The 27,149-nt window shown below is 46.9% G+C and overlaps 1 protein-coding gene across 13 annotated transcripts; it reads left to right on the top strand.

Annotated features, from left to right (window-relative positions):
• The first annotated feature begins 4 nt into the window (after positions 1-4).
• On the top strand, positions 5-27,149 carry STK36 (serine/threonine kinase 36). 13 transcript variants are annotated; one of them, XR_015142042.1, is made up of 28 exons: positions 5-360; positions 786-948; positions 1,877-2,017; positions 2,130-2,207; positions 2,789-2,848; positions 3,290-3,420; positions 3,660-3,909; positions 6,858-6,951; positions 7,215-7,384; positions 7,551-7,738; positions 8,245-8,344; positions 10,127-10,270; positions 15,181-15,360; positions 16,187-16,284; positions 16,760-16,865; positions 18,342-18,492; positions 18,958-19,085; positions 19,931-20,035; positions 20,392-20,490; positions 20,578-20,666; positions 20,911-20,974; positions 21,159-21,269; positions 22,135-22,537; positions 22,975-23,149; positions 23,408-23,555; positions 23,746-23,893; positions 24,431-25,177; positions 26,570-27,149. XR_015142042.1 is itself a non-coding variant. In XM_086339884.1 (28 exons), exons 2-28 carry the CDS (start codon positions 865-867, stop codon positions 26,711-26,713), a joined length of 3,957 nt encoding a protein of 1,318 aa, XP_086196010.1. In that variant the 5' UTR covers positions 5-360; positions 786-864; the 3' UTR covers positions 26,714-27,149. The 13 variants fall into 13 exon arrangements, 7 of the variants coding, with proteins under 7 accessions (XP_086196010.1, XP_086196000.1, XP_086196024.1 ...); XR_015142045.1 differs by having other exon boundaries at positions 23,408-23,553; positions 23,795-23,893; positions 26,570-26,924; XM_086339884.1 differs by having other exon boundaries at positions 22,463-22,537; positions 23,408-23,553; positions 23,795-23,893.

Below are 27,149 nucleotides of genomic sequence, written 5' to 3'. Positions count from 1 at the left end.
GCGCAGTCGGAGGCGGCGAGTTAAACAGGGGAGGGAGGGTGGCTAGCGGCCGTTTCTAGGCAACCGCCGAGTCCGGGTCCTTAGATGGTCCTGATGGCCAAGGGACGGTTCGGAAGTGCCCTTAGGAAGTGCCTATGGGCGGCCCACTGTCTCGCCCACACCCCTGAACCTCTTTGTTCTCCGAACCTCTGACCAGTTCTACCGAGTAAAATTGGTAACAGTGTGAGTCTAAAGAGACCGGCAGTGGGGGTGGAGAAGAACGCTAACTCAGGCAAAGTACGAAGGCAGCCAGAAGGGGCGGAGCTGAAGGCCAGGGCCGGCGTCCCTCGGCCTGAGGAGCTTGAAGCTCCTAGGCTGGAGGTAAGAGAGGGGCTCCTGTCCGCTGAGCGCGCGGGGTGAGGGTGCTGAAGAGGGTGGCAGTGGCAGGAACTTTGGGGTGGCTGGAAGGGGCGGGGTCCGTGGGCGAGGCTGGACGGAGGGGGCGGGGTCGGGGGGGGCGTGAGGCTGAGTAAGGGGGCGGGGCCGAGGGGAGAGGCCGAGTGAAGGGGGCTAGGGTCGGGCGGGCTAGGCTGGGTGGACGGGGAATGGGTCTCGGGGTTGGGTGGGAACGAGGTTTGGTTGGGGGGCAGCAGGAGAAAAGGAAAAACTACAGGAGGCGGTCTGCTTCAAGATAACATCTTTTCATCCACTACACTCTACCTTGTTTATGAGACCTGGATTGTTACGAAAAAAAAAAAGAAAAGGCAAGCCGGCTAACGTTAACCTTTCTTCCGTGCCCGAGCCAGGCCTCCCAGATGTGTGGAACTGTCCCTGGAGCTGACCATCTCTACTTCCTTCCTTCAGAGTGATCCTGAAATCTCTGTCATGGAAAAGTACCACGTATTGGAGATGATTGGAGAAGGCTCTTTTGGGAGGGTGTACAAGGGTCGAAGAAAATACAGTGCTCAGGTGGTGAACAAGGAGGGACATCTCTTGGGTGGGATTCCACACTCTGAACCCCAGTGGAGTATGGGACCAGAGCAGTGACCTGTGTTCCTAAGACACTGACTCCTTCATACTTATGGAATATGAGTTCTGAAATTGGCTTACTTGGGTTCAGATCATAGCTCCACCACTTTGTAGTTTTAGAACTATAGACAAGTTACTCAACCTTTCTTCTGTCTCAGTTTTCTCATCTATAGAATGAAATTAAGAACAGTGTCTGAGTGATGGGGTTTGAGGATTAAGTGTGATGTCACACTGAATCACTTGACACAATGTTTGGTACCTAGCAAACAACAAATTATTGTTATGAGTAGTAGTAGTATCTGGGGCTTCCTGGGTGGCTCAGACTGTAAAGAATCTGTCTGCAGTGTGGGGACCCAGGTTCAATCCCTGGTTTGAGATCTGGAGAAGGGAATGGCAGCCCACTCCAGTATTCCTGCCTGGGAAATCCCATGGACAGAGGAGCCTTGTGGGCCACAGTCCATGGGGTCTCAAAGAGTCAGACATGACTGAGCAACTAACACTTCCACTTACCATATAGGAAGGGATAAACCACTTGAGCTCTATTCTACCCTCTTAATTTTTCCTTCCTTCCCTTTCTCCTAAATCCCTTAAACTTTGAGTTCTTTATCCAGATCAGAACACCTCTCCCAGAATCCACCAAAAGGATCTAACTGACAAAGGCAGTTTCCTCCTAGGGCAAGAGGCAGGGGAAGCCTGGGTAAGGTCAGTTGGAGGCTACCCGTGGAGGGTACCATGGGTAAGGTGGATTGGGAGACTAGCAAAGTACAGGGAGAATTGTTCTCAGACAATCTAAAGCCAGCTCCAGAGCCCTGATGCTAATGTTTCAATAGTGCAATTAGGCCTTGACTCTTGACTTTACCACTGACAGGTGGTGGCCCTGAAGTTCATTCCAAAACTGGGACGCTCAGAGAAGGAGCTGAGGAATCTGCAACGGGAGATTGAAATCATGCGGGGTTTGCGGCACCCCAACATTGTGCATATGCTTGATAGCTTTGAGACTGACAAAGAGGTGTGCTTTGGTTTGGGGGGTCACTTCTCTCTAAGAGGAAGGGTCCCAGGAATTTCCCAGCCTCAAAATGCATACATTTGGAGCTATCAGCAGCACTGCCTATTCCCCGCAGGTGGTGGTGGTGACAGACTATGCTGAAGGAGAGCTCTTTCAGATCCTCGAAGATGACGGAAAACTTCCAGAAGACCAGGTATTCCCGGCTCAAACTTCTCCCGCCCCTGACCTCTCCTCAGGTTAAGAACTGTAGGGAGAGCTGAGGGTGCAGAGAGTCTCTATTCGGAAATCTCCTGAGTAAAATATAAGAGTCTGTGTGTATATGGAGGCAATGTGGTATGACAGTAAGGTATGTGAAAACTGGAACCCAAGTTCTCTGAATACAGAGATTAGGTCTGACACTTTCTAGCTGGGTCTTCTTTGGCAAATTAGTTTAGCCTCTCTTTACTCAGTTTCCTCATTTTAAAATGGAAATAATAATAATGTCTACCTCGTAAGGCATTAATGGGAAGATCAATGAGTTGATTCATGTAAAGTGTTTGAAAGAGTACCTGACACACACTATTCAATAGTTAGCTATTATTTTAGGGAGCTAATATTCCTGTTGTTAGGCACCTTTAGGAAAGAAGTCCAGGTGTGGTGGTACCAGAGAGACAGGAAGGGATAAGAGTTGTGGTTAAGGCAGGATTCACCACCAAGACACAGTAGTTAGCAGTAGGTTGAACACATTCTCCAGCCATATTCATTCCAGGGATTTTTGTGTACTCTGGCAAGTAGGCCCCCATCAGGACTTCCTGTCACAGCATCCTACTTCCTTCCAAACAACCATCATTATTTGTAAGTCATCACCTTGTTTATTTTGTCTGTCTTATTTGTTTGGCTACAGCTCTTGGGAACAGGGACTTTGTTTTATGTAATAACAGTTAATATATATGAATATGTAATTCATATAATATATATGAATGCTTACTAAGTTCCAGGCACCATTCTGAGTGTTCCATCACTTTACATGCTTGAACTCATTTGAATCCTCACAATGATCCTATGAGACAAGTAAAATCATTATTGTTGTCTTATCAATAGATGATGAATCTGTGAGGCACAAGAAAACAAATGAATAAACAAATGAAATACAAGAACTAAGAAAGATATGGTGTGATGCTCTGGAAGAAAGGGAGGGAAGAGAAGGTCATGTCTACAGAACTATTAGGGTGGAGTCCTTGGGCTCCTTCCTTTGACCTTTCCTTTCTTCCTCCCACCTGACTGTTTGACCTGTAGGTTCAGGCCATTGCTGCCCAGTTGGTGTCAGCCCTGTACTACCTGCATTCCCACCGTATCCTCCACCGAGACATGAAGCCTCAGAACATCCTTCTTGCCAAGGGTGGTGGTATCAAGCTCTGTGACTTTGGGTGAGGAGCCTGACCTTGTGTCGCCACTTCTGGTTTTGCAGGGAGCCGTGTACTGTATGCTTGACTTCCCTGGGCCTCCTTTTAGAACCTGGGCTGGAGAATGGGATTCCTGCTGGGTCTTTTAGAAGGCATTCTCTCTGTTCAGGTTGGGGCGATCTCACACAGTAATAGCTAGCAGTGAGCAGCTCTAGTTTTGACTGAATATCTTCTCTCCATTTCCATTCCATCATCTCCTGCAGGTTTGCCCGGGCTATGAGCACTAACACAATGGTGCTAACATCCATCAAAGGCACACCACTCTACATGTCCCCAGAGCTGGTGGAGGAACGACCTTACGACCACACTGCGGACCTCTGGTCGGTGGGCTGCATATTGTATGAGCTGGCAGTAGGCACCCCTCCCTTCTATACCACGAGCATCTTTCAGCTGGTCAGCCTTATTCTCAAGGACCCTGTGCGCTGGCCCCCCACCATTAGTCCTTGCTTCAAGGTAATAGATATTGACAGATTGCTTTTGCATCAGAAACCTGTCTCTGTCCTATTCCCTTTTCCACAGTTTTTTTTCCAGAGCTGGGGTTGCACTTTGAAGTTACTGAATTAATGCAGGAGCTGGGGCAAGCTGCCTTGCTTTTGTACTACAGGGGCTTATTCTGGGAGGGTGACCTAAGGTCTGCCAAGCCTGCGAGTCTTCCAGATGGTCCTATATCAAAATGAAGAAGAAATTTCAAGATCCCAGAAACAGTTACTGCTTCCTTTCAGTTCAGTTCAGTTCAGTTCGGTCACTCAGTCATGTCTGACTCTTTGCAACCCCATGAATTGCAGCACACCAGGTCTCCCTGTCCATCACCAACTCCCAGAGTTCACTCAAACTCATGTCCATCAAGTTGGTAATGCCATCCAGCCATCTCATCCTCTGTCGTCCCCTTCTCTTCCTGCCCCCAATCCCTCCCAGCATCAGAGTCTTTTCCAATGAGTCAAGTCTTTGCATGAGGTGGCCAAAGTATTGGAGTTTCAGCTTTAGAATCAGTCCTTCCAGTGAACACCCAGGACTGATTTCCTTTAGAATGGACTGGTTGGATCTCCTTGTAGTCCAAGGGACTCTCAAGAGTCTTCTCCAACACCACAGTTCAAAAGCGTCAATTCTTCGGCACTTAGCTTTCTTCACAGTCCAACTCTCACATCCATACATGACTACTGGAAAAACCATAGCCTTGACTAGACAGACCTTTGTTGGCAAAGTTATGTCTCTGCTTTTTAATATGCTATCTAGGTTGATCATAACTTTCCTTCCAAGGAGTAAGCATCTTTTAATTTCATAGCTGCAGTCACCATCTGCAGTGATTTTGGAGCCCAAAAAGTAAAGTCTGACACTATTTCCACTGTTTCCCCATCTATTTCCCATGAAGTGATGGGACCAGATGCCATGATCTTAGTTTTCAGAATGTTGAGCTTTAAGCCAACTTTTTTACTCTTCTCTTTCACTTTCATCAAGAGGCTTTTTAGTTCCTCTTCACTTTCTGCCATAAGGGTGGTGTCATCTGCATATCTGAGGTTATTGATATTTCTCCCAGCAATCTTGATTCCAGCTTGTGCTTCTTCCAGCCCAGCATTTCTCATGATGTACTCCGCATAGAAGTTAAATAAGCAGGGTGACAATATACAGCCTTGACGTACTCCTTTTCCTGTTTGGAACCAGTCTGTTGTTCCATGTCTAGTTCTAACTGTTGCTTCCTGACCTCCATATAGGTTTCGCAAGAGGCAGGTCAGGTGATCTGGTATTCCCATCTCTTTCAGAATTTTCCACAGTTTGTTGTGATCCACACAATAGCTTTGGCATAGTCAATAAAGCAGAAATAGATGTTTTTCTGGAACTCTCTTGCTTTTTCCATGATCCAGCAGATGTTGGCAATTTGATCTCTGGTTCCTCTGCCTTTTCTAAAACCAGCTTGAACATCAGGAAGTTCACGGTTCACATATTGCTGAAGCCTGGCTTAGAGAATTTTGAGCATTACTTTACTAACGTATGAGATGAGTGCAATTGTGCAGTAGTTTGAGCATCCTTTGGCATTGCCTTTCTTTGGGATTGGAATGACAACTGACCTTTTCCAGTCGTGTTGCCACTGCTGAGTTTTCCAAATTTGCTGGCATATTGAGTGCAGCACTTTGACAGCATCATCTTTCAGGATTTGAAAGAGGTCAACTGGAATTCCATCACCTCCACTAGCTTTTTTCGTAGTGATGCTTTCTAAGGCTTGACTTCACATTCCAGGATATCTGGCTCTAGGTGAGTGATCACACCATCATGATTATCTGGGTCATGAAGCTCTTTTTTGTACAGTTCTGTGTATTCTTGCCACCTCTTCTTAATATCTAATGCTTCTATTAGGTCCATACCATTTCTGTCCTTTATCGAGCCTATCTTTGCATGAAATTTTCCCTTGGTATCTCTAATGTTTTTGAAGAGATCTCTAGTCTTTCCCATTCTGTTGTTTTCCTCTATTTCTTTGCACTGATCGCTGAGGAAGGCTTTCTTATCTCTCCTTGCTATTCTTTGGAACTCTGCATTCAGATGCTTATATCTTTCCTTTTCTCCTTTACATAGTCTCTATTCTCCTAATTGCCTATCAGATGCAATGTCCGAATGATTTCTAGATTTGCCAACAGAGCCATCAGTCCTCTTCCTGAAAGGAACAATCTTCAGATATCCAAATGGCCAGAGCTAGTGGAGCTAGCTCACTTATTAGGAGCAGAGTATAGAGATGGTGCCTGTTCATTGCAGTTAAATCTCAGTAGGCCAGGGAGGGAGGAAAAAGAGTTGACCCTTTTTATTTCAAGGGCCTGATTTGAGCCTTCAATAAAGTCTAAATGCAGCCTTCTCCCAGAGTAAAATCTCATTATAACTTTCCTTTATTTTAGCTACGATGAAAAGAGACAAGTTTCTCCCAAACCTATTTAGTTAAGGAGGCCCAAATAATGACCAAAAAGAATCTGAACAAAGGAGGGACTTCTTTGGTGGTCCAGTGGTTAAGACTCGGGCTTCCACTATAGGGGGCATGGGTTTGATCCCTGCATGGTGAGCACACAGTAAATAAATGTGCGTGTGCTCAGCTTTTAAGACATGTCTGCTGGAAGAATGCACTCTGGGGACTTCCCTGGTGGTCCATTGGTTAAGAAACTGCTTTGCAATGTAGGGGACGTGGGTTGGATCCTTGGTCGGGGAACCAAGATCCCACATGGCATGGAGCAACTAAGCCCATGTGCCATAGCTAGAGAGTCTGTGCTCTGCAACAACAGCTCCCAAGTGTTGCAACTAAGATCCAACACAGCCAAATAAATAAATAAGTATTTTTTTAAAAAAAAGTCTTGGTTGACCAGTTCTGATGAGTTTGAGAGCCCATGGGGAAGTGCAGACTGATGAGGTATCCTTTCTTTCCACAGAACTTCCTTCAGGGACTGCTCACCAAGGACCCCCGGCAGCGTCTGTCCTGGCCAGACCTCTTACATCACCCCTTTATTGCTGGTCGAGTCACCAGTGAGTCCTTAGGGTTCCCAGCGCTCTCGGCCCTGGCCCCAACATCTGGATCCAATGTATATTCTTTACCCCTCCAGCTTGAATTTTCTTTTTAGCCTTTTGCATGACCCTTGCACTTCCCTTGTAACCCCCTTCCCTCTTTGTCACTTTGTCTGAAGGGCCTCTTTGCACAGAAGCCTGAAGATGCTGCCATTGTCTCTGGCCAGGTGGAAACAGTGGCATAGCTCCAGCATGATCATGTGTTCCCTCTTCTCTTTCTGCAGTACTAACCGAGCCAGCAGGCCCAGATTTTGGTACCCCATTCACCAGTCGCTTACCCCCAGAACTTCAGGTCCTAAAGGACCAACAGGCTCATCGGCTGGCCCCCAAGGGCAATCGATCTCACATATTGCGGCAAGCCTGTAAACGCATGGCTGAGGAGGCCAAGCAGAAGGTGAGTGGGGGCAGAGGGGTATGTGTGACCTAGCCAGACTAGTGACTGGGGAAGCTAGAGCAGGAGGGTGACTTTCTAGATTTGGGAAAGGGCTTCGAATGAAATTCATAGTGTCTTATGGCAACCAGATAGTTCTGACTCAGTGTCTCCTGCCCATTTCCTGCAGAAACACCAGAACACAGAACCTCCCCTTGAGCAAGAGGATAGGACCAGCAAGGTGGCTCCTGGCACAGCCCCTCTGCCCAAACTCAAGGACACTCCTCAGGAACCAGGCCTCTTAACTGGGGTTGTAGCATCAGAAATGAAGAGCAGCTGGGCTGAGTGGGGTGCTGGAGAGGCGCCCCCTGCACCTCGGTGAGGAGGGTAGAGCGCAGGATCTATAGGATAACATGATTTGCAGAGCTTTGGCTCCAGTCAAAGCAAATGCAGCATGGTTCTTGTCACTCATCACTGCCTAAATGTGGACAGGGCTCTGGAAGACTAAGTTTTGGGTTCTTGAATTCTGATTCCAGATGCTTTGCTGATTTCATCAGGAAACATGGTAACTTTCTTTTCTCTATATCTTAGTTGTACATTAACCAAAAAGAAAAAAAAATCATCTCCAGACACACGGAAAGATTATTTGAGTTGAGAGCTACAGGGGAAAACCACCAAGGTAGATTTGAAAATAAGATTCACAGTGGGAGGCAGTCAAGGATATGTGTGTAGTGAACATATGCTGTCCTGGCCAGATCCTAGAAGATCTCCTCTAGCCAGTCCTCTATGGCTTTCCATTCCTACACTGGACCTAGAGGGAGGGACAAGTTAACCCTAAGCCTCACAGGTCTGGAACTCATCCTACTCCCTGCTTCCTCTGGCAGGGAAAACTGGATCACTCAGGACTGTGAGCAAGTGTTCCCAGAGCTGAGGCCAGAGGTGAAGGGCCAGCAGAGCCTTGATGCAGTGGATCTGGAAAATGAGGTGAGCCCTAGAGGTTCCTCTTGGCTTTGTCCCTGCCATGGGTGTTAGGTCTTGGTAGCGGTTTTCTGTAACAGTGATTCCCAACCATCTAAGGATGAGTCCCCTCGTGTTAAAAATTGCTTCCTTCTTATTCATAGATTTTAATTGCATAGTATGTGAACATTTAATTATAAAAAATCGGAGTACATTAGTAAAAAGGAAAGTCCCCCTTAGCCTTATCTCAGTCCCGAGGTATCTGTCTGCTTCCAGACTTTCTGTGGTTTTATACGTATGTATGTAGCTACATAGAATATATCGTTTGGCTGTTTTTACATTACTGAGTCCAGACTGTAGGTATTGTTTTGCCTCATGCATCTATTACCGTATAATCTGTTGTTAAGATTTTTCTACGTCAACTTTAATCTTTTGTTTTTTTAGGGTTTTAACTTTTTATTTTGAAAAGGTTTCAAATTTAAAGAATAATTGTGAAAATAGCACCAAGAATTCCTATATACCCTTTTACTCAGATTCACCAGTTGTTAAAATTCATTTTAGGGTGAGTTTCAGATATGCCCCTTCATTGCCAAAGACCTTAGTGCATATTTGCTAAGAGCTAGGTGATGCACTTGCACTACCTCAGTACAATTTATAGAAGTCAGAAATCTGACATTGCTATGGTTCTGTTCCTTAATCTACAATCTATATTTTGATTTTCCCAATTGCTCCAGTAATGTTTATAGCAAAAACACATTTTCCCCCCAGTCCACAATCCAGTCCAGTGTCATTCATTGCATTTAGTTGTTATACTTCTTTCCTTGTTTTTCATGATTGACAGTTTTTAGGTGCCCGGGTCAGTTATTTTGTAGAATGTTCCTCAGATTGATACTTCCACATGGTTAGACTCAAGTCATGCATTTTCGGTAAAAACGGTACATGAGTGATGCACTGTCAGTACTACGATCTTTTTTTTTTTTTAAGATTTGCTTGTTTGTTTATTTTTGGCTGGGCTGGGTCTTTGTTGTTGCATGCAGGCTTTCTCTAGTTTCGGCAAGAGAGGGCTACTCTCTAGTTGCAGGGAGCAGTCTTCTCATAGTGTGCTGGCTTCTCTTGTGGTGGTGCACAGGATCTAGGACACCTGGGCTTCAGTAGTTGTGGCGTGTAGGCTTAGTTGCCACACGGCATGTGGGATCCAACCTGTGTCCCCTGCTCTGGCAGGCGGATTCTTAACCACTGGACCACCAGGGAAATCCTAGTCTTTAATAACTTCTTAGTGTTTCCTAACATGGATGTGCCATGATTTATTATTCCCTTACTGACTAGCTTTATGATGTTGTTATTATAAACCATGCAGTGGACATTTTCCTAGGTATCTCTTTATGTACACATGCTAGTGTTCTCCAAGAGACTTTTCAAGACCTCTCACATACTGCCAGTTGCATCTTTTTAAATTGGTGGCTGAAAAAAATACAGCTGTGCCAAAGGAGTCACTGGCTTTTTGCAGTTACTTCATGATTCCCTGGGCTTCCCAGGTAAAGAATCTGCCTGCAATGCGGCAGACCTGGCTTCGATCCCTGGTTTGGGAAGATCCTCTGGAGAAGGGAATGGGAACCCACGCCAGTATTCTTGCCTGGAGAATCCCATGGACAGAGGAGCCTGGGGGGCTACAATCCATGGGGTTGCAAAGAGTCCATCATGACTGAGCAACTAACACTTTCATTTTACTTTCATGATTCCCCAGGGTGGGAGCTATTGCCTCAAACCTAACACATGCCTCCTGATCTCTTTCTCTCTCCGATACCTCAGGAGCAAGACAGCGATGATGAGTGGCAATACCTGCTAGAGACTACCGAGCCTGTGCCCATCCAGCTGAAGGCCCCTCTCACCCTGCTGTGCAATCCTGACTTTTGCCAATGCATCCAGAGTCAGCTGCATGAGGCTGGAGAGCAGGTAACTGGCAGAAGGATACCATGGATGGGACTGGAGACTGTTTTCACAGATGAGGTGTTAAAAAACATTTATTAGCATAAGGAGAAAGTCCCTTTCCAATGTTCTTTCACTACTGTCTGTTTAATTCAGGGAGGTTTGGTAATTTCTTTTAGTAATACAGAAAGAGCAGACCTTGGGTTTCTCTTTCTAAAGGGAAAAAGTATTCTTCAGAGCAAGGATAAGCAAGCTTTCAGCTGTAACCTTTTTGGGCGTTGACTGCCAAGAGGGAAAAAAATGGAGGATATCATTTAATTGCTTCTTTTTTTTTAAAGATTTTTTAGATGTGGACCATTTTTAAAGTCTTTATCGAATTTGTTATAGTATCGCTTCTGCTGTTTTATATTCTGGTTTTTTGGCCAGAGGCATGTGGGAGCGTAGCTCCCTGACCAGGGATTGAACTCACACTCCCTACACTGGAAAGTAAAGTCTTAACCATTGAACTGCCAGGGTAGTCCCATAACTACTTCTCTAATGAGAGAAAACACGTTTCTACAAAATTTTTGACAAAATTAAAAATACAGATGTAACAATTTATTTTATTTTCTAATACAGATATACTAATGATCACCATAATTCAGCTTTAGAATATTTTCATTACCCTAAAAAGGTAATTCCTAGCTATTTACAGTTAATCATCATTCCTACTCATAGCACTTACAAGGAGATTGCTTTCTGTCTCATAGATTTGCCTTTTCTGAACATTTCACGTAAATGTGATCATACAATGGATAGTCTTTGGCTTCTTTCTCTTAGCATGTTTTTTGAGGTTTCATTCATGTTGTAGCCTGTTTCAGTACTTAGTTCCTTTTTATTGCTAATTAGTATTCTATTGTATGTATATATCACATTTTGTTTATTTGTTCCACCAATTGATGGAAATTTGGGTTATTTCCACTTTTTGGCTTTTATAAGCAATGCTACTTTGAACATCCATGAGGAAATCTTTGTGTGAACATATGTTTTCCGTTTCATTTCTGGAAAAGGTCAGTTTTCATTCCCATCCCAAAGAAAGGCAATATTCAAACTACCACACAATTGCACTCATCTCACAGGCTAACAAAGTAATGCTCAAAATTCTCCAAGCCAGGCTTCAACAGTATGTGAACCGAGAACTTCCGGATGTTCAAGCTGAATTTAGAAAAGGTAAAGTAACCAGAGATCAAATTGCCAACATCCATTGGATCATAGAAAAAGTAAGAGAGTTCCAGAAAAACATCTACTTCTGCTTTATTGACTATGCCAAAGCTTTTGACTGTATGGATCACAACAAACTGTGGAAAATTCTTCAAGAGATAGAAATACCAGACCACCTGACCTGCCTCTTGAGAAATTTGTATGCAGGTCAGGAAGCAACAGTTAGAACTGGACATGGAACAACAGACTGGTTCCAAATTGAGAAAGGAGTATGTCAAGGCTGTCTGTTGTCACTCTGTTTATTTAACTTCTGTGCAGAGAACATCATGTGAAATGGCAGGCTGGATGAAGCACAAGCTAGAACCAAGATTGCTGGAAGAAATATCAATAACCTCAGATATGTATATGACACCACCCTTATGGCAGATAGCAAAGAGGAATTGAAGAGCCTCTTGATGAAAGTGAAAGAGGAGAGTGAAAAAGTTGGCTTAAAACTCAACATACAGAAAACTAAGATCATGGCATCTGATCCCATCACTTCATGGCATGTGGAAGGGGAAACAATGGAAACAGTGACAGACTTAATTTTCTTGGGCTCCAAAATCACTGTAGATGGTGACTACAGCCATGAAATTAAAAGACTCTTGCTCCTTGGAAAAAAGCTGTGACCAACCTAGATAGCATATTAAAAAGCAGAGACATTACTTTGCCAACAAAGGTCCGTCTAGTCAAAGATATGATTTTTTCAGTCATCATGTATGGATGTGAGAGTTGGACCATAAGGAAAGCTGAGTGCCAAAGAACTGGTGTTTTTGAACTGTGGTCTCAGAGAATACTCTTGAGAGTCCCTTGGACAGCAAGGAGATCCAACCAGTCCATCCTAAAGGAAATCCGTCCTGAATATTTATTGGAAGGACTGATGCTGAAGCTGAAGCTACTGTACTTTGGCCACCTGATGCGAAGACCTGACTCATTGGAAAAGACCCTGATGCTGGGAAAGATAGAAGGCAGGAGGAAAAGGGGACAACAGAGGATGAGATGGTTGGATAACAATCGACTCAATGGTCATGAGTTTGAGTAAGATCTGGGAGCTGGTGATGGACAGGAAAGTCTGGTGTGCTGCAGTCTATGGGATCGCAAAGAGTTGGACACTATTGAACAACTGAACATTTAGTTTTGAAATGAAATGATTTTTTTCATTTCTCTTGGCCCTATGCATAGGAGTGGAATTGCTGAGTCAGATAGTAAATTTATGTTTAAGAAACTGCTAATCTGTTTTCCAAAGTGGCTATACCATTTTGCATTCCCAGCAATGTATAAGGGTCCTCATTTCTCTACATCTTTGCCAACACGTATTCAGTTCAGTTCAGTTTAGTTCAGTAGCTCAGTCATGTCCAACTCTTTGTGACCTCATGAACCACAGCACACCAGGCCTCCCTGTCCATCACCAAATCCTGGAGTTTACCCAGACTCATGTCCATTGAGTTGGTGATGCCATCTAACCATCTCATCCTCTGTCGTCCCCTTCTTCTCCTGCCTTCAATCTTTCCCAATATCCCATCCCTCCCAACTTCTATCTTTTCAAATGAGTCAGCTCTTCACATCAGGTGGCCAAAATATTAGAGTTTCAGCTTCAACATCAGTCCTTCCAATGAATACCCAGGACTGATTTCCTTTAGGATGGACTGGTTCGATCTCCTTGCAGTCCAAGGGACTCAAGAGTCTTTTCCAACACCACAGTTCAAAAGCATCAATTCTTCGGTGCTCAGCTTTCTTTATAGTCCAATTCTCACATCTATATATGACTACTGGAAAAACCATAGCCTTGACTAGACAGACCTTTGTTGGCAAAGTAATGTCTCTGCTTTTTAATATGCTGTCTAGGTTGGTCATAACTTTCCTTCCAAGGAGTAAGCGTCTTTTAATTTCATGGCTGCAATCACCATCTGCAGTGATTTTGGAACCCCCCAAAATAAAGTCAGCCAACATGTATTATTATCTGTCTTTTTGAATATAGTCATCCTAGTGAGTGTAAAATAGTATCTCATTGCTATTTTAATTTGCATTTTGCTAATGACTAATGTGAGCATCTTTTCGTGTGCTTACCAGCCATTTGTAGATCTTCTTTGGTGAAATATCTAATCATTTGCTTTGCTTATTTTAAAGTTGTCTTCTTATTGAGTTGTAAGAGTTCTTTATATATTCTGGATATAAGACCTTTATCAGATATGCGATTTGCAAATTTTTTCTCCCAGCCTTAATCTGTCCCTTTATTCTTAGAAGAATGTCTGTTAAAGCACAAAGGTTTTGGATTTTGAAGTCCAGTTACCATTTTTTCCCTTTGTGGATTTTGCTTCTGATATTATATTAAGAAATCTTTTTTTAAACCCAAAGTCTTAAAGATTTTCTCCTATATTAAAAAAAAATCTTTCCAGAATTTTAGCTCTGGCGTTTAGGTCTCTGACTCACTTTGAGTTGATTTTTATGTGTATTTTGAGGTAGGGATCTAAATTCATCTTTTTGCATGTGGATATATAATCATCCCAGCACCACTGGCTGAAAAGACTCTCCTTTTACCATTGCATTGTCTTGGCACCCTGCACCTCTCATTTGGCCCCTACACGGCCTCCTTGTGTCAGATAATTTTTCAGTGGGAAAGGAGGTTAACAACTCTGCCTCCAGGGTAAGACTTTCTGAGTTGGAATTCCAGCTGAACTACTGTGTGTGTTTATTTATTTATGGCTGTGCCGGGTCTCTGGCTGCCAGGCTTTCTCTAGTTGTGGTGAGTGGACAAGGGCTTCTCATCGAGGTGGCTTCTCTTGTTGTGGAGCACAGGCTCTAGGGTGCATGGGCTTCAGTACTTGCGGCTCCTGGGCTCTAGAGCAAGGGCTCAGTCGTTGTGGCGCGTGGACATAGTTGCTCCTCCTGGGATGTGGGATCTTCCAGGACCAGGGATCAAACCCACGTCTCCTGCATTGGCAGGAGGATTCTTTACCACTGAGCCACCAGGGAAGCCCCCTGTATGTAATTATTGACTGTTTACTTAACCTGTCTGGAAGCTTCGGTCTGCTTCTCTATAAAGTTGGTAATTGTATTTACTCCACAGTAACTGAGGTTATTGTAAAGATTTGAGTAAATAAATGAGCAGATTTAGAACGGTGAGTGGCATATTGTAAAGTACTTGATGTAAATGTTGGTCTTCTTTTGAAAAATAACCTTTTAAAAAATAACCATTTAAATATAGTACTGTCCTTAGCTTATAAGCTGTATGAAAATAAGTAGTAGGCTGGATCTGGCCTGCAGGTCGCAATTTGTTAACCCCAGAGGCAGAGCTGAATAATACTGTTTTGTCTATCTGGAGTTGAACAGCACTGTTTTGTGCCCATTGTTTTTAATTTTCAGAAATGTGTGTGTGGTTTCATTTCATTTTATTCTAAGGTGAAGGGCTGGAGAAGGAAGGGAGCAGATAGGAATGGTCACTAGGTCTGTCACTGACTGAGGGGGAGATCCCGCTTCCCCTTAGTCACCTCTAAGTCAGGGACCCTGGCCACCTATAGTTCCCTTTCCTGGTGCACTTTCCCTGTTTCTCTGTTCTCCTTCTCTGGGTTTTAGATTTCCAAAAAAAGGAGTAAGAACACTGGGTCTTCTTTGTCAGCTTCTTGGGGACACTTGGTATCTGTGACTCTCTTTTATCTCTCACAACATGGATTACTGTCTCTTTCCCTCGTGTCACCCAGATCCTAAAAGGCGCCCTGGAGGGTGCTCCCCGCATCCTTCCTGCACTCCGGGTACTGAGCAGTCTCCTGTCCAGCTGCAGTGACTCTGTTCCCTTGTATTCCTTCTGCCGTGAGGCTGGGCTCCCCGGGCTGCTGCTTAGTCTCCTCAAACACAGCCAGGAGAGCAACAGTATCCAGCAGGTAAGTGCTGCCTCTCAGGACTGACCGGCATTTCTTCTCTTTGGATTTCTTTTCTTCAAACTGCCATCTCTATCGGCCCCTCTGCCTTTTCTTTCTCTTCTTCCTATCTACTTAGTAGATTATGAGTTGCAAATTCTCACGCCTTCCAAGGCCAGGCAGATAACGTTATCAGGGGAGTAGACCATGTGTGACTATATGAATAGCAGGAATATGAAGAACTGAGGTCCCGTGCCCAGGCTCATCCAGCTCACTGTTGCTCGGTGGGAAAATGGGCTTATGGTGCCACATCTTCCAGTTTTCTGAGAGAAGCTAGAAATCCAGATTTTTCTGTGTAATTTCTCAATATTCATAGATTAACTCACCCACGGGCACTACCCTGTAAATGGTCATGGAGACGACCAGCGGAAGAGCTCAGGTTGAGACTCAACATCCGTGTGCCCATGCTGTGTCCTGTCACAGCTGAACCGAGAGGCTGGAATGCAGAAGTGTTTACTGGGCTAAGGCTCAGGTGGCTGGAAGTGGACTCTGCTGATGAGTGTTAGTCTTGAGTGTTTTTAAGGCATTTAGAAGAGAATTTGTGCTATTTTGAAAAATATAATCTGCTATACTCCAAAATGCTGTCCAGACCAAACAGGACACATTTTGGGCTGTTCATAGCCTGTTGGCCACCACTTGTGACCTTGAGATCTCCTCTCTCTGTCTAAAGGTTCTCTTCACTCTGTCCCTTTCTGTTTGGTCAGCCTAATTGGATCTCTGACCAATTTTTCCCTTGGTCTTTGTTTCTGTCCCCTGAGTTTCGCTAACTCTCTGTCCTCTTCCCTGGCAGCAATGTTGGTATGGGGCCTTCGTACAGGACCTGGTGGCTGTGATTCAGGCCTACTTTGCCTGCACCTTCAATCTGGAGAGGAGCCAGACAGGTGACAGGTGGGATGAGAGGCAGTCTTGCGCTGCTGGCCAGTTTGGCTTCAGTTTCTACCCCCATTTCTTCCCCTCCCCATTATGAAGAGCCTAAGTAAGGAGAAGCCATGATTTGTGACAGGTTTAAGGGTCAGCTGAGTGACCTCTCAGAGTACAGCAAGTTCTTTTTTTTTCAGCAAGTCCTTTTAAGGACCTTGAGTCACCTCCAAATTTGCCCACAGAATTTCAAGTTCTAAGGGTCAGCGGTAGTCACCATACACCGAATGGAAGGCTCAGGGTGGGAATAAGCTAGAGAAAATGGCAGAGAAGAGGCCTGGAGGTGTGTATGTGAGACCCTGTGTGTATGTGTGAGGAGAGAGAGGGAGAGCGTTCTGATGTGTTCCTTTGCAGAGATTTTCCTACCCGCCGTGAACTGACCCATTCACCACATGTGGGCATTTAGTAGAGAGATGAGAAGAAACCAGGACTCATTTTTTCCCAGCCTACAGGTATTTCAGGAGGCCGCCAGCCTCTTTCTGGACCTGTTGGGGAAACTGCTGGCCCAACCAGATGACTTCGAGCAGGCTTTGCGGAGGGACATCCTTATGGTAATCTGCTCTCCCTTCCAGATTTCTATCTCTGTTTTTCCCCATATTCCTCCCATTCTGTTTCTCATGACTGTATAGAGTTAGATCAAGTAATACAACCAATGTCTGTTGCCTGCCAACTATGTGCTGTATACCATCTGAGTTAGAGAAAGTCTGTATCTTCAAGGGTCAGGGCTAGTCTAGTAGGATAAATGTGATAAAGGACAACAGTGTGAAAAGTACAGTAGAAGGACTTCCCTTGTGTTCCAGTGGCTAAGACTCCAGGGAACTAGATCCCACATGCTGCAATCAAGATGGTACAGCCAAATAAATATTAAAATAAAATGTATAAAAGTAATAAAGTAAATTAAAAACACTAGAACTTCATATAAAACACAGAAGCACCACTGAGGAAGACTCACACTACCTGGAGCGTCATAGGAAAAGTCTTTTTTTTTTTGTTTTTGGCTGCACCACACAGCATGCAGGATCTTAGTTCCCTAGCCAGGGATCAAGTCGGGACCCCCCTATAGGGGAAGTGTGGAGTCCTAACCAGTGGATCATCGGGGAAGTATGTAGGATCATAGAAGAAATCTTGAAGAAGGAAATCATCTCTGCTAGGATTTGAAGGACGCCCAGAAGTTTGCCAGGTGGATGAGACAAGGAAGCAGGGAGGACATTCCAGGCAGAAACAGTAATGTATATTAAGGTGCAGAAGCAGTATGCAGTGTGACCTATTTTAGGGAACCACAAATAGAAGTAATGTCTTCTTGAATAGACTTACAGATCAGCTAGTATTCCCAACCTTGTTTGTCCTACAGACTAGCAACCTAGATGGGTCAACTCTGCATGTGAGGGACAGGAAGGGAGGATTGAAAGAGAAAATAGCTGAGTTCTGACTGGTCTCAGAAGAGACAGTTAAGAGAGGAACGTGTGCAAGGAAGGAAACAATTGTCTGATTAGTTTCAGACTGGCAACTGGGAGCACAGATGTGGGCTGCAGTCCTACCTCCAGCTAGCAGTCCATTCAATCTCTTCTAGTCTGGGAGCCTGTCTTAACATCACTCATCCTTTCTGGTCAGGAAGCTGTTAATGTCTAACCTAAATTTTGGCCAGTAGTGACTCACATTATTGGTCAGCACTTTTCATATGTCACTGTGCAGTGAGTAGCATGGGGAGTTTGGAATAAATTTTGAAGACTGGGTTGGGAAGGACCCACGAATCCCCAGGAATTCTTATATTCGGGGTCCACGATATTACTTCAAGAAATATCATTTAGGAAGCAGCTGATCAAAATAGGATTGACACCTAAAAATCCTGTTCCCAAACATGAAGGCAATTACTCTGCACTTTCTCTGTGAGGAATACTTAGAATTCAACAACTGGTCCCCCTGGGTTTTCCTCCTCCTTTCTCAGGTTCTCCGGGAATGCTTGCTCCTTACCCTGATTCCAGTCTGGTTTCTGATGTGCTAATGTGAACCCTGCCTGTCTCCCCTAGTGCTTTACTGTTCTGTGTGAAGCCATGGACGGGAATAGCTGGACCGTCTCCAAAGCCTTCTACTCCAGCCTGCTGACTACACATCGGGCTGTGTTGGACGGCCTCCTTTATGGCTTGACAGCTCCACAGCTCCCTTTCCATAGCCCCCCAGGTAACGGGAATGGGGAGGGGAGGTTCTCTTGACTGACTTGTCAGCAGGACCAGCACTGCTCTTTTTCCTGCCGGTTGCCTAGAATAATGTCTGGTATTTAGCGAGTGTTAAGTAACTATGATGGAGAAGGCGATGGCACCCCACTCCAGTACTCTTGCCTGGAAAATCCCAGGGACAGAGGAGCCCGGTAGGCTGCAGGCCATGGGATCGCAAAGAGTCGGACACGACTGAGCGACTTCACTTTCATTTTCATGCATTGTAGAAGGAAATGGCAACCCACTCCAGTGTTCTTGCCTGGACAATCCCAGGGATGGGGGAGCCTGGTGGGCTGCCATCTATGGGCTTGCACAGAGTCAGACACGACTGAAGCGACTTAGCAGCAGCAGCAAGTAACTATGAACTGAGAGAAAGAAGGGAGAATTTGAAACAACCCATGCCTTTCTGCATTCTTTGCCTTTTGCACAGGAGCCCCCCAGGTGAGCCAGCCGCTTCGGGAGCAGAGTGAGGATCTGCCTGGAGCCATTTCTTCAGTGCTGGCGGCCATGTGCACGGCTCCCGTGGGGCTGCCAGGCTGCTGGGAAGCCAAGGAGCAGGTCTAAGCTACAAACTTTTTTTCAATTTTTATTTTAAACTTTATTTATTTATTTATGGCTGCGCTGGGTCTTGGTTGCTGCATTCAAGCTTTCTCTAGTTTCAGAGAGTAGGGGCTACTCTCTAGTTGCAGCGAGTGGGCTTCTCATTATGGTAGCCTCTCTCGTTGCAGAGTAGAGGCTCTAGAGCGGAGGTTCAGTGATTGTGGTGCATGGGATTAGTTGCCCTGCTGCATGTGGGATCGTCCTGAGCCAGGGATCAAACCCGTGTCCCTTGCACTGGCAGGCAGATTCTTGACTACTGGATCACCTGGGAAGTCCTGAACTACAGTTATTTGTTCTTGTTGTCGCTGTTGCCAGAGTTGGGGAGGTTGGCCCCAGTGTCTCAGAAAAGCAGAAAAACAAGCTTCTCTGTCTGCCTTTACTTAGTACTTCCAGAAGCAGATGCTAACGACTAGGTTTGGGCTACTTGTTGAACATGATGTAGCCAGAATCCCAGGGCCCTTGGCCAGCTGATTGAAGAGCTCCATGACAAACTGCCCATGTGGTGGGGTGGCTGATCCGAAGCCACCAGTGATGCTTGCTCAAGGGTTCAGGGTTCAGATTTCCCACTCCCTTTGGCCAGCAACACTTTCCTCTGTACCTGCCTGCAGTGGGACTTACCTAGGCCTTGTCTTTTGCTTTTCCACTGAGCATGAAGACTGGGGATAGAATGAGGTCTGAGGTTCCTGGTGAATCTGGGGAAGAGTGGCAAGCAAGGGGTTGAGAGTCCTGATTAGTTGGAGATACGAGAGGAATAGGATTGGAATAAAGGGAATGGGATTGAGTCTTCAGGTATGTCTCTACAGATCGCTCAGCATCTGGCTGATCAGCTCACCAAAGACAGCAACCACCTGAGGTCATCCCTCATCTCTGCCCTGCAGCATCCCATCTTGTGCCTACCCCTTCTCAAGGTACTGCCTGCCCAGAACTCTTGGCCCCTCAGATTTCTTTTTCACTTCCAGGAATGAGAAAGAGAGAGAAAGAGACACTGAGAGAAACAGAGAGAGATGAGAGACATCCCCCCCTGTTGCCCTCCCATAGAGGAGGACCCCTTTCTGCTTTTAAATCAGTTCAGCTGAGATAGCCCAGCTGTCAGCCAGTCCTCACTAGAACTGAGACATGTCTGCATCTCAGTCTCTCAGCAAGAGGTGGACATGCCCTGAATTTCTCTGACACCCCTAGATCTGTCAAGAGGCTAGCCTGCTTTCAGCTGAGCCTTCTAGTCTAGGACCTGCCTCCCTGACCAACTGCTTCCCACACCCCTTAGGTTCTCTACTCCTGCTGCCATGTTAGTGAACGCTTATGCCATCTTCTTGGGCAAGAACCCCTGGCCTTGGAGTCACTGTTGAACTTGGCCCAGGGCAAGGTAGGCCAGTGGCACAAGTGGGCATCTCTTAGGGGGTCCCACCATCTCAATCAGAGGACACTCTGATGCCTTGGGTTTCCTTTATAGGTAAAGGTAGTAGATAGGGAAGAGTCTACTGAAGTGACTCTCTACCTCCTCTCCCTTCTTGTCCTTCGCCTCCAAGATCTGCCTTGTGGGTGAGTCATAAAGTAGGGTCACCGTGACATGGATTATGGGGAGTGACACCATACAGCCTGTCCTTGGGAGGGACTAGGACAGAGTGAAGGTTTCTCTGCAAAGAAGAGACCTAGATTCCCATGAACTCTGTGCCCTGGAGGTGGACATGCAGCTTTGGTGGAAAGTGCCATCCAAGGGAGAGGGCAGGTCACTCAGCAGCCTCCTTTCACACAGCTGCATCCCTGATGTATCTCCTTATTCCAGAATGGAGAAGCTAGGCAGTGAGATTGCTACCGTCTTTACGCATTCGCACGTCGTCTCTCTTGTGGTGAGTTCTCAGCGTTCATCTTCCTCGCCTTTTCACCCTATCATCCCACCTTCTGGGAGCGGGAGAGTTGTTTCCTAATGTGCAGCTGTTTGTGAGGCATTCTTCTGGAGACAGACACCCTCTCCACCTGTCCTGAGTACCATTCAGATTGGGACATTCCTCCTCCTCATCTGACTCTCCACAGAGTGCGGCGGCCTGTCTGTTGGGGCAGCTTGGTCAGCAAGGGGTGACTTTTGACCTGCAGCCTGGGGAGTGGATCGCTGCAGCCACACATGTCCTGTCTGCCCCTGCGGAGGTGAGTCCTCCCAGCGCTGAATGCAGAGATGTGCTTTCTCTGAGTCAGATAAGGTCTGTGTTCAGGGAGAAAAGTCTGAAGTTCCAGTAAGCCTGGAGGGAATCCAGGAGTCTTTCCTGTCCTGTCCTTCTGCCCTCGGATAATATAGGTCCCTCTGAGCCCCAGCTGTCAGGGCTTTAGATTTATTGTTAACACACAGGACCTCTGAAGGGGGAGGAAGAGGCATCGTCTTTCTCCTTCCTTCCCTCCCTCTTGCTCTCTCTCTCAGGCTCTGGCCCTTGCCTCCTGAAGGATCTCTACTCTCTAGTGTTCTTCCCTGATGCCAAAGTGAGCTTTCTTAAAGGAAAACCTGCCTATTGCTCAACCAGTCATTATTTCACACATAAATATGTGCTGAGTACCAGGCACTAGTCTTACCTATATGGATGGAGCTTGTGTAGGTCCTCAGTAGCTTCCCACGGAGTTTCTGGGTTAATGTCCACATTTGCTAGCAGGCCACACAGAGCTCATCCGTTACCCCTGGGCTCTCTAATCCTCCTCTACCAAAGAGTTCACATTTCAAAAATTCACTGTGGCCTTTCATGACCTGTCTTTTATATAAGCTGTGCCTTCTTCCTTCCTTGTCTGCCTTTGAATCCCATCCGTTTCCTACCTCTAAGGGCAAAGTTAGCATCTCAGCTATCCCTCCTCCCTCTCCACAGCCCCTACCTCACAGCCTCTTATTCAGTAAGTGTCTTCCTAAACTGTAGTTGTTTGTGTGGCTGGTTACCCTACCAAACTGCGTGTCTTTAGGACAGAGATAGTTGTTGAATGAATAGGCAGGAACCAAGACACACAGTGATAAAGAATCTGCCTGCCATTGCAGGAGCTGCAGGAGATGTGGGTTTGATCCCTGGGTCAGGAAGATCCCCTGGAGGAGGAAATGGCAACCCACTCCAGTATTCTTGCCTGGAAAATTCTATGGACAGAGGAGTCTGGCAGACTGCAGTCTATGGGGTCACAAAGAGTCGGACACAATTGAGCACGCTGTGCATCCATCCATCCATCCAAGACTCCTAAGTCCAGAAGAACTCTCCCCACTACTCTGGGCCGAAGAAGAGCTCCTTCTGCCTGATTTGGAGTGGGCTGTGCAGGTCTGTGCGGTCAGCTCGCCCCTCTCAGGGATCTGCTGTCTTCCTGACTCTCTCTACCAGGTCCGGCTGACTCCACCTGGTGGCTGTGGATTCTATGATGGCCTCCTCATCCTTCTGCTGCAGCTCCTTACCCAGGTACAGCTGCATCCCAGGATGCGTGGGAACTAAGGAGAGAGAAACTGGGCGCTTTGGGGGGCCGCTGGCCAAGAGGAAGGAAAAAACCACACAGTCACCTCCCCTCTCAGAGTACCAGTGATGGCCTTAGATTGGGCCCATCTGCACCAGTACAGACCCTTTAAGGGGAACCATTCAGCTGCATCCCTTAGGATTCAGTGGAAAGAAAGCTGTAATTGCCTGGTTTCCAGTAAGCGTACACATGGGTTGAGAGGTCAGGGAGGTTAAGATGTGATAAGAGAGGAAACTGAGACAACAGGGAAATCTTAGGTGGAAAAACAGGAAGAATTGTTTCTGGGACTCCCCTTCCTCATAGATCATGAAGAAGAGTGAAAAAAAGGCATTTTTGACTCCTGACTTGGACCTCCCCCTTCTCCCCTTCTCAATTTTGGCTTTAGCAGGGGAAGGGTAATCCGATAAGGGACATGGCCAGCTCAGAAATGTGGACCGTCCTGTGGCACCGCTTCTTCATGGCTCTGAGGCTCCCCGAGGAGGCATCTACACAGGAAGAGGAGGTGTCGCTGTCCAGCCCACAAAGCCCAGAGCCAGACTGGACGCTGATCTCACCCCAAGGTATCTCACTTCCGACAGCGTGGCTCCTTTTGTCGGGCCAGTGTACTGATCCGTCTTCAAGAGGAAACAGCCTGGAACTGGGTTGGCCCATGGAGAGGGCTACTAGTGCTGCTGTCTTGGGAGGGAATGGCAGAGTCTGTGCGGGAGCTGCTGTAGGATGGGGAAGGGATCAGGGAACAGGTGGTGCCCTTGAGAACCATGGGGATGCATCTAGGCCTCTTGCCTGCTCCACTGGGTCTCTACTGTTGGTGTTTCCAGGCATGGCAGCCCTGTTGAGCTTGGCCATGGCCACCTTTACCCAGGAGCCCCAGTTATGCCTGAGTCACCTGTCTCAGCGTGGAAGTATCCTCATGTCCACCCTGAAGCATCTGCTTTCGCCCAGCTTCCTGCATCACCTGGGCCAGGTGTGAGTTGAAAATTTCAATTCTGCTATTATGGATGGGATGGACGGGGGGCAGGCAGGAGAGAAAGAGCTGACAGCTTGATCTGTGAGGCAAGAAATGTGATTACTGAGGTTGGGGAAGGAGGGTTGGGGGAGGAATATGGAAGGCTGGGTGAGCCAGACCGAGTCCATCCTTCCACGCTGCCCTCCTTAGGCCACAAGGGTCTGAGTTTCTCCCCGTCGTGGTGCTCTCTGTCTGCCAGCTCCTCTGCTTCCCTTTTGCCCTGGATGTGGATGCTGACCTCCTTGAAGGTGTCTTGGCTGACCTCACAGACTCAGAAGTCACCGCCCACCTACTACAGGTACCAGGGAAGCCACCCAGGCAGGAAGGTGGTCAACCTTGTGTCACATTCACTTCTTGACAGCTGTAGGGCTCTCCCAGGTCCCTGGAGGCATATAGCATCTGAGACTGGAGTGGAGGAAGCATGCAAGCCTGAACAGAGGCCTGTGGTGGGAGCTTGGGCTGGTGACTCCTCTCTCCATCAGTCCCTTGTCTGGATTCTCTTGATTCTCTCATCCTGGTCTGGGCCCTGAAGACGCTGCTCCTAAGCCAGGAATCGCTTCTCTGGCGATTGTTGGCACTAAACAGTGAGTGAGTCTCTGAAGGCAGAGAGACCAAGGCCTTGCAGACCGCGGCCTGGCCTTGGGAAGGACACGTTCTCCCAGGCGCCAGGTTGTGTCTGTCTCGCACGAGGTGCTGTGGTCAGGTCTTCCGGCCCCCTGTGGTGTTCTCTGCAGAACTTGGCTTCTCTCCCAGGTTTTGGGCTCCTTGTTATTTCTCAGCAGTGCATTCTCCCTCTCCCTGAACTGTTTTGCCCGCACCCCTCCCCCTTCTTCAGGTCTGCTGCCACCATCTCCCACTGACACAAGTCGAGCTGCCCATCAGTCTCCTCACACGCCTGGCTCTCTCGGATCCCGCTTTTCTCAACCAGTTTGTGAACACAGTGGTTGCCTCCCCTAGAACCACTGTCTCATTCCTGTCCACTGCCCTCCTGGGTGACCAGCCTCTGCTGACATCTGACCTTCTCTCCCTCCTGGCCCACACTGCCCGGTTACTGTCTCCTAGCCATTTGTCTTTTATCCATGAACTCCTGGCTGGCTCCGATGAATCCTATCGGCCCCTGCGCAGCCTCCTGAGCCACCCAGAGACTTCTGTGCGAGCCCGTACTTACGGGCTCCTGGGACACTTGCTCCAACACAGCATGGCCCTGCGTGGGGCCCTGCAGAGCCAGGCAGGACTGCTCAACCTTCTGCTGCTGGGGCTCGGAGACAAGGACCCTGCTGTGCGCCGTGGAGCCAGCTTCGCTGTAGGCAACGCAGCCTACCAAGCTGGTCCCCTGGGACCTGCCCTGGCAGCCGCAGTACCTGGTATGACCCAGTTGCTTGAAGATCCTCAGGCTGGTATCCGGCGCAATGCCGTATCAGCTCTGGGCAACCTGGGGCCTGAGGGTCTGGGGGAGGAGCTGCTACAGTGCCAAGTGCCCCAGCGGCTCCTGGAGATGGCGTGTGGAGACCCCCAGCCAAATGTGAAGGAAGCCGCCCTCGTTGCTCTCCGCAGCCTCCGACAGGAGCCCTGCATCCATCAGGTACATCCCAGGGGACGTGTGAATCATCATGACAGGGCTGTTTTCAACATTTTTTCTGAGATAGTCTAAGGAATTGGGACATCTGGAAACCCAAGCTGCCTCCTTCTCTGGGAGCAGGAAACTCAGGGGGCATGACTTGGACATGAGTTTTTCACCTAATATCTCCCACCTGGAGATGGGAAGGGGCCTGAAGAGGGCTCCACTGGGCTTGGAAATGCCTGGGTTGTCAAGGAGCAGTGTTACTCTCTTCTGGAGGCTGTGCAGGAGAGGGGGAGGGAAGACTAGAGGTGCTGAGGCAGAGAGTCATTTTTTTCTGAGGGCCATGAAGATGCTACCTTTTCTAGCGCTTACCATATGAAAAGTACCATGCTTAGCATTTTAGCTGCATTATCTGGTTTAAGCTATGCTTCTCACTTGGCAGGCAATGAAACTGAGGCACAAAGAATTTAATCACTTGTCCCAGTCACACAGCTAACATGTGGGATTGGACTTTTGAACTCGAGAGTCTGAGTCCAGAGCCCATGTTCTTTTTGGTCATGCCATTTGGGATACCAGATCTTAGTTCCCTTCCTGATTGAACTCGTGGCTCCTGAAGTAGAAGCTTGAACTCTTAACCAGGAGCCCATGTCCCTAGAGCCCATGCTCTTAAGCACTGCTTTATTCTGTTGTTGTTTTTTTTTTGCTCAATTTTCAGTATATAAACAGCCCAATTGAAAAGCACACATCTACCTAGGATAAAGTTGTGTGCTGTGAGTGCTTAGTCGCTCAGTCGTGTCCGACTCATGAGACCCTCCAGGCTCCTCTATCCATGTAGATTCTCCAGGCAAGAATACTGGAGTGGGTTGCCATGCCCTTCTCCAGGGGATTTTCCCAACCCAGAGATTGAACCCAGGTCTTCCACATTGTAGGCAGATTCTTTACTGTCTGAACCACCAGGGAAGCCCATGATAAAGCTAAACCCCCAAATTATAATAGCTCCATGTGGTGGCATTGGGCAGTTCTTGCAGAAGAGAAGTTTTGATAGGATGGTGATGATATACACTACAGAATTTTCTGTAGTCTGTGTGGGGAAATAATAAAAGGGATTTTTGGTGGTAATTCACACTGGTCTAGATCCACGGTAGGGAGTCTCACCTTCTGGCTGCTGCATTTATTATCTCTTCCTGGGGACAAGTTCATGGGTCCTTTGGTGCCTTGGTTTCATGGTCTGTGACCAAAGAGAACGGAAGTAGTCTGGTCCTAGTGGTTCCTGTCTCCAAAATCTTTCTTTTCCCACATAATCTGAGTCCCCGAGAGCTCATATTCTTTTGCTTTCTTTTCTAGACTGGGAATTGCTTGGCCAAACGAGAGTACTCTGCATGTCGTGTTTTGTCATCTCTCTCTGTCCCACAGGTGCTGGTGTCCCTGGGCGCCAGTGAGAAATTAGCCTTGCTCTCTCTGGCGAATCAGTTACTGCCACACAGCAGTCCCAGGCCTGCCTCTGCCAAACACTGCAGGAAACTCATCCACCTCCTGAGGCCAACACACAGCACATGACCCCAGCTTCCTGGGGTCCAACCTTTGTTGCCCTGCTGTTGCCAACACTTCCTTCTACTCAACAAGCCACCTACTAAAGAGACTGAAACAGATAAGCCGCCAATCTGCTGATTTGAGAACGAGAACCTAGAAGAGATTTATGTATAAAGCTCCTCCTTTCCCCCAGATTCAGGATGATTTTAACCAGTAAACTTCATGATTGTTGGTGCCAGAGGAGATGTGTTTCTTCTCTACATCAAAGAGTCTTTTCTCCAATAATGTGCCTTTAAACCCCAGGGGCATGCTTCCAGGACATCTTCTGCCTGAGAGGTTTTCTTCCTTTCTGGAGCTCCTGAAATTTTCCCAGCAGGTTCTTTTATTTAGACCTTATTTTCATTGCCCATTGTCTATATTTATATTTTGGCAAAAATAACATATTTTCTAGAGACCACCATAA

The sequence above is a fragment of the Bos grunniens genome, chromosome 2 (genome assembly GCF_055505025.1).
Source record: "Bos grunniens cultivar Pamir isolate PY7600 chromosome 2, Bosgru_T2T1.0, whole genome shotgun sequence".
NCBI classification, from domain to species: domain Eukaryota; kingdom Metazoa; phylum Chordata; class Mammalia; order Artiodactyla; family Bovidae; genus Bos; species Bos grunniens.
The sequence above is the reverse complement of the archived record's forward strand: the minus strand, read 5'-3'. Positions and strand labels throughout refer to the sequence as shown.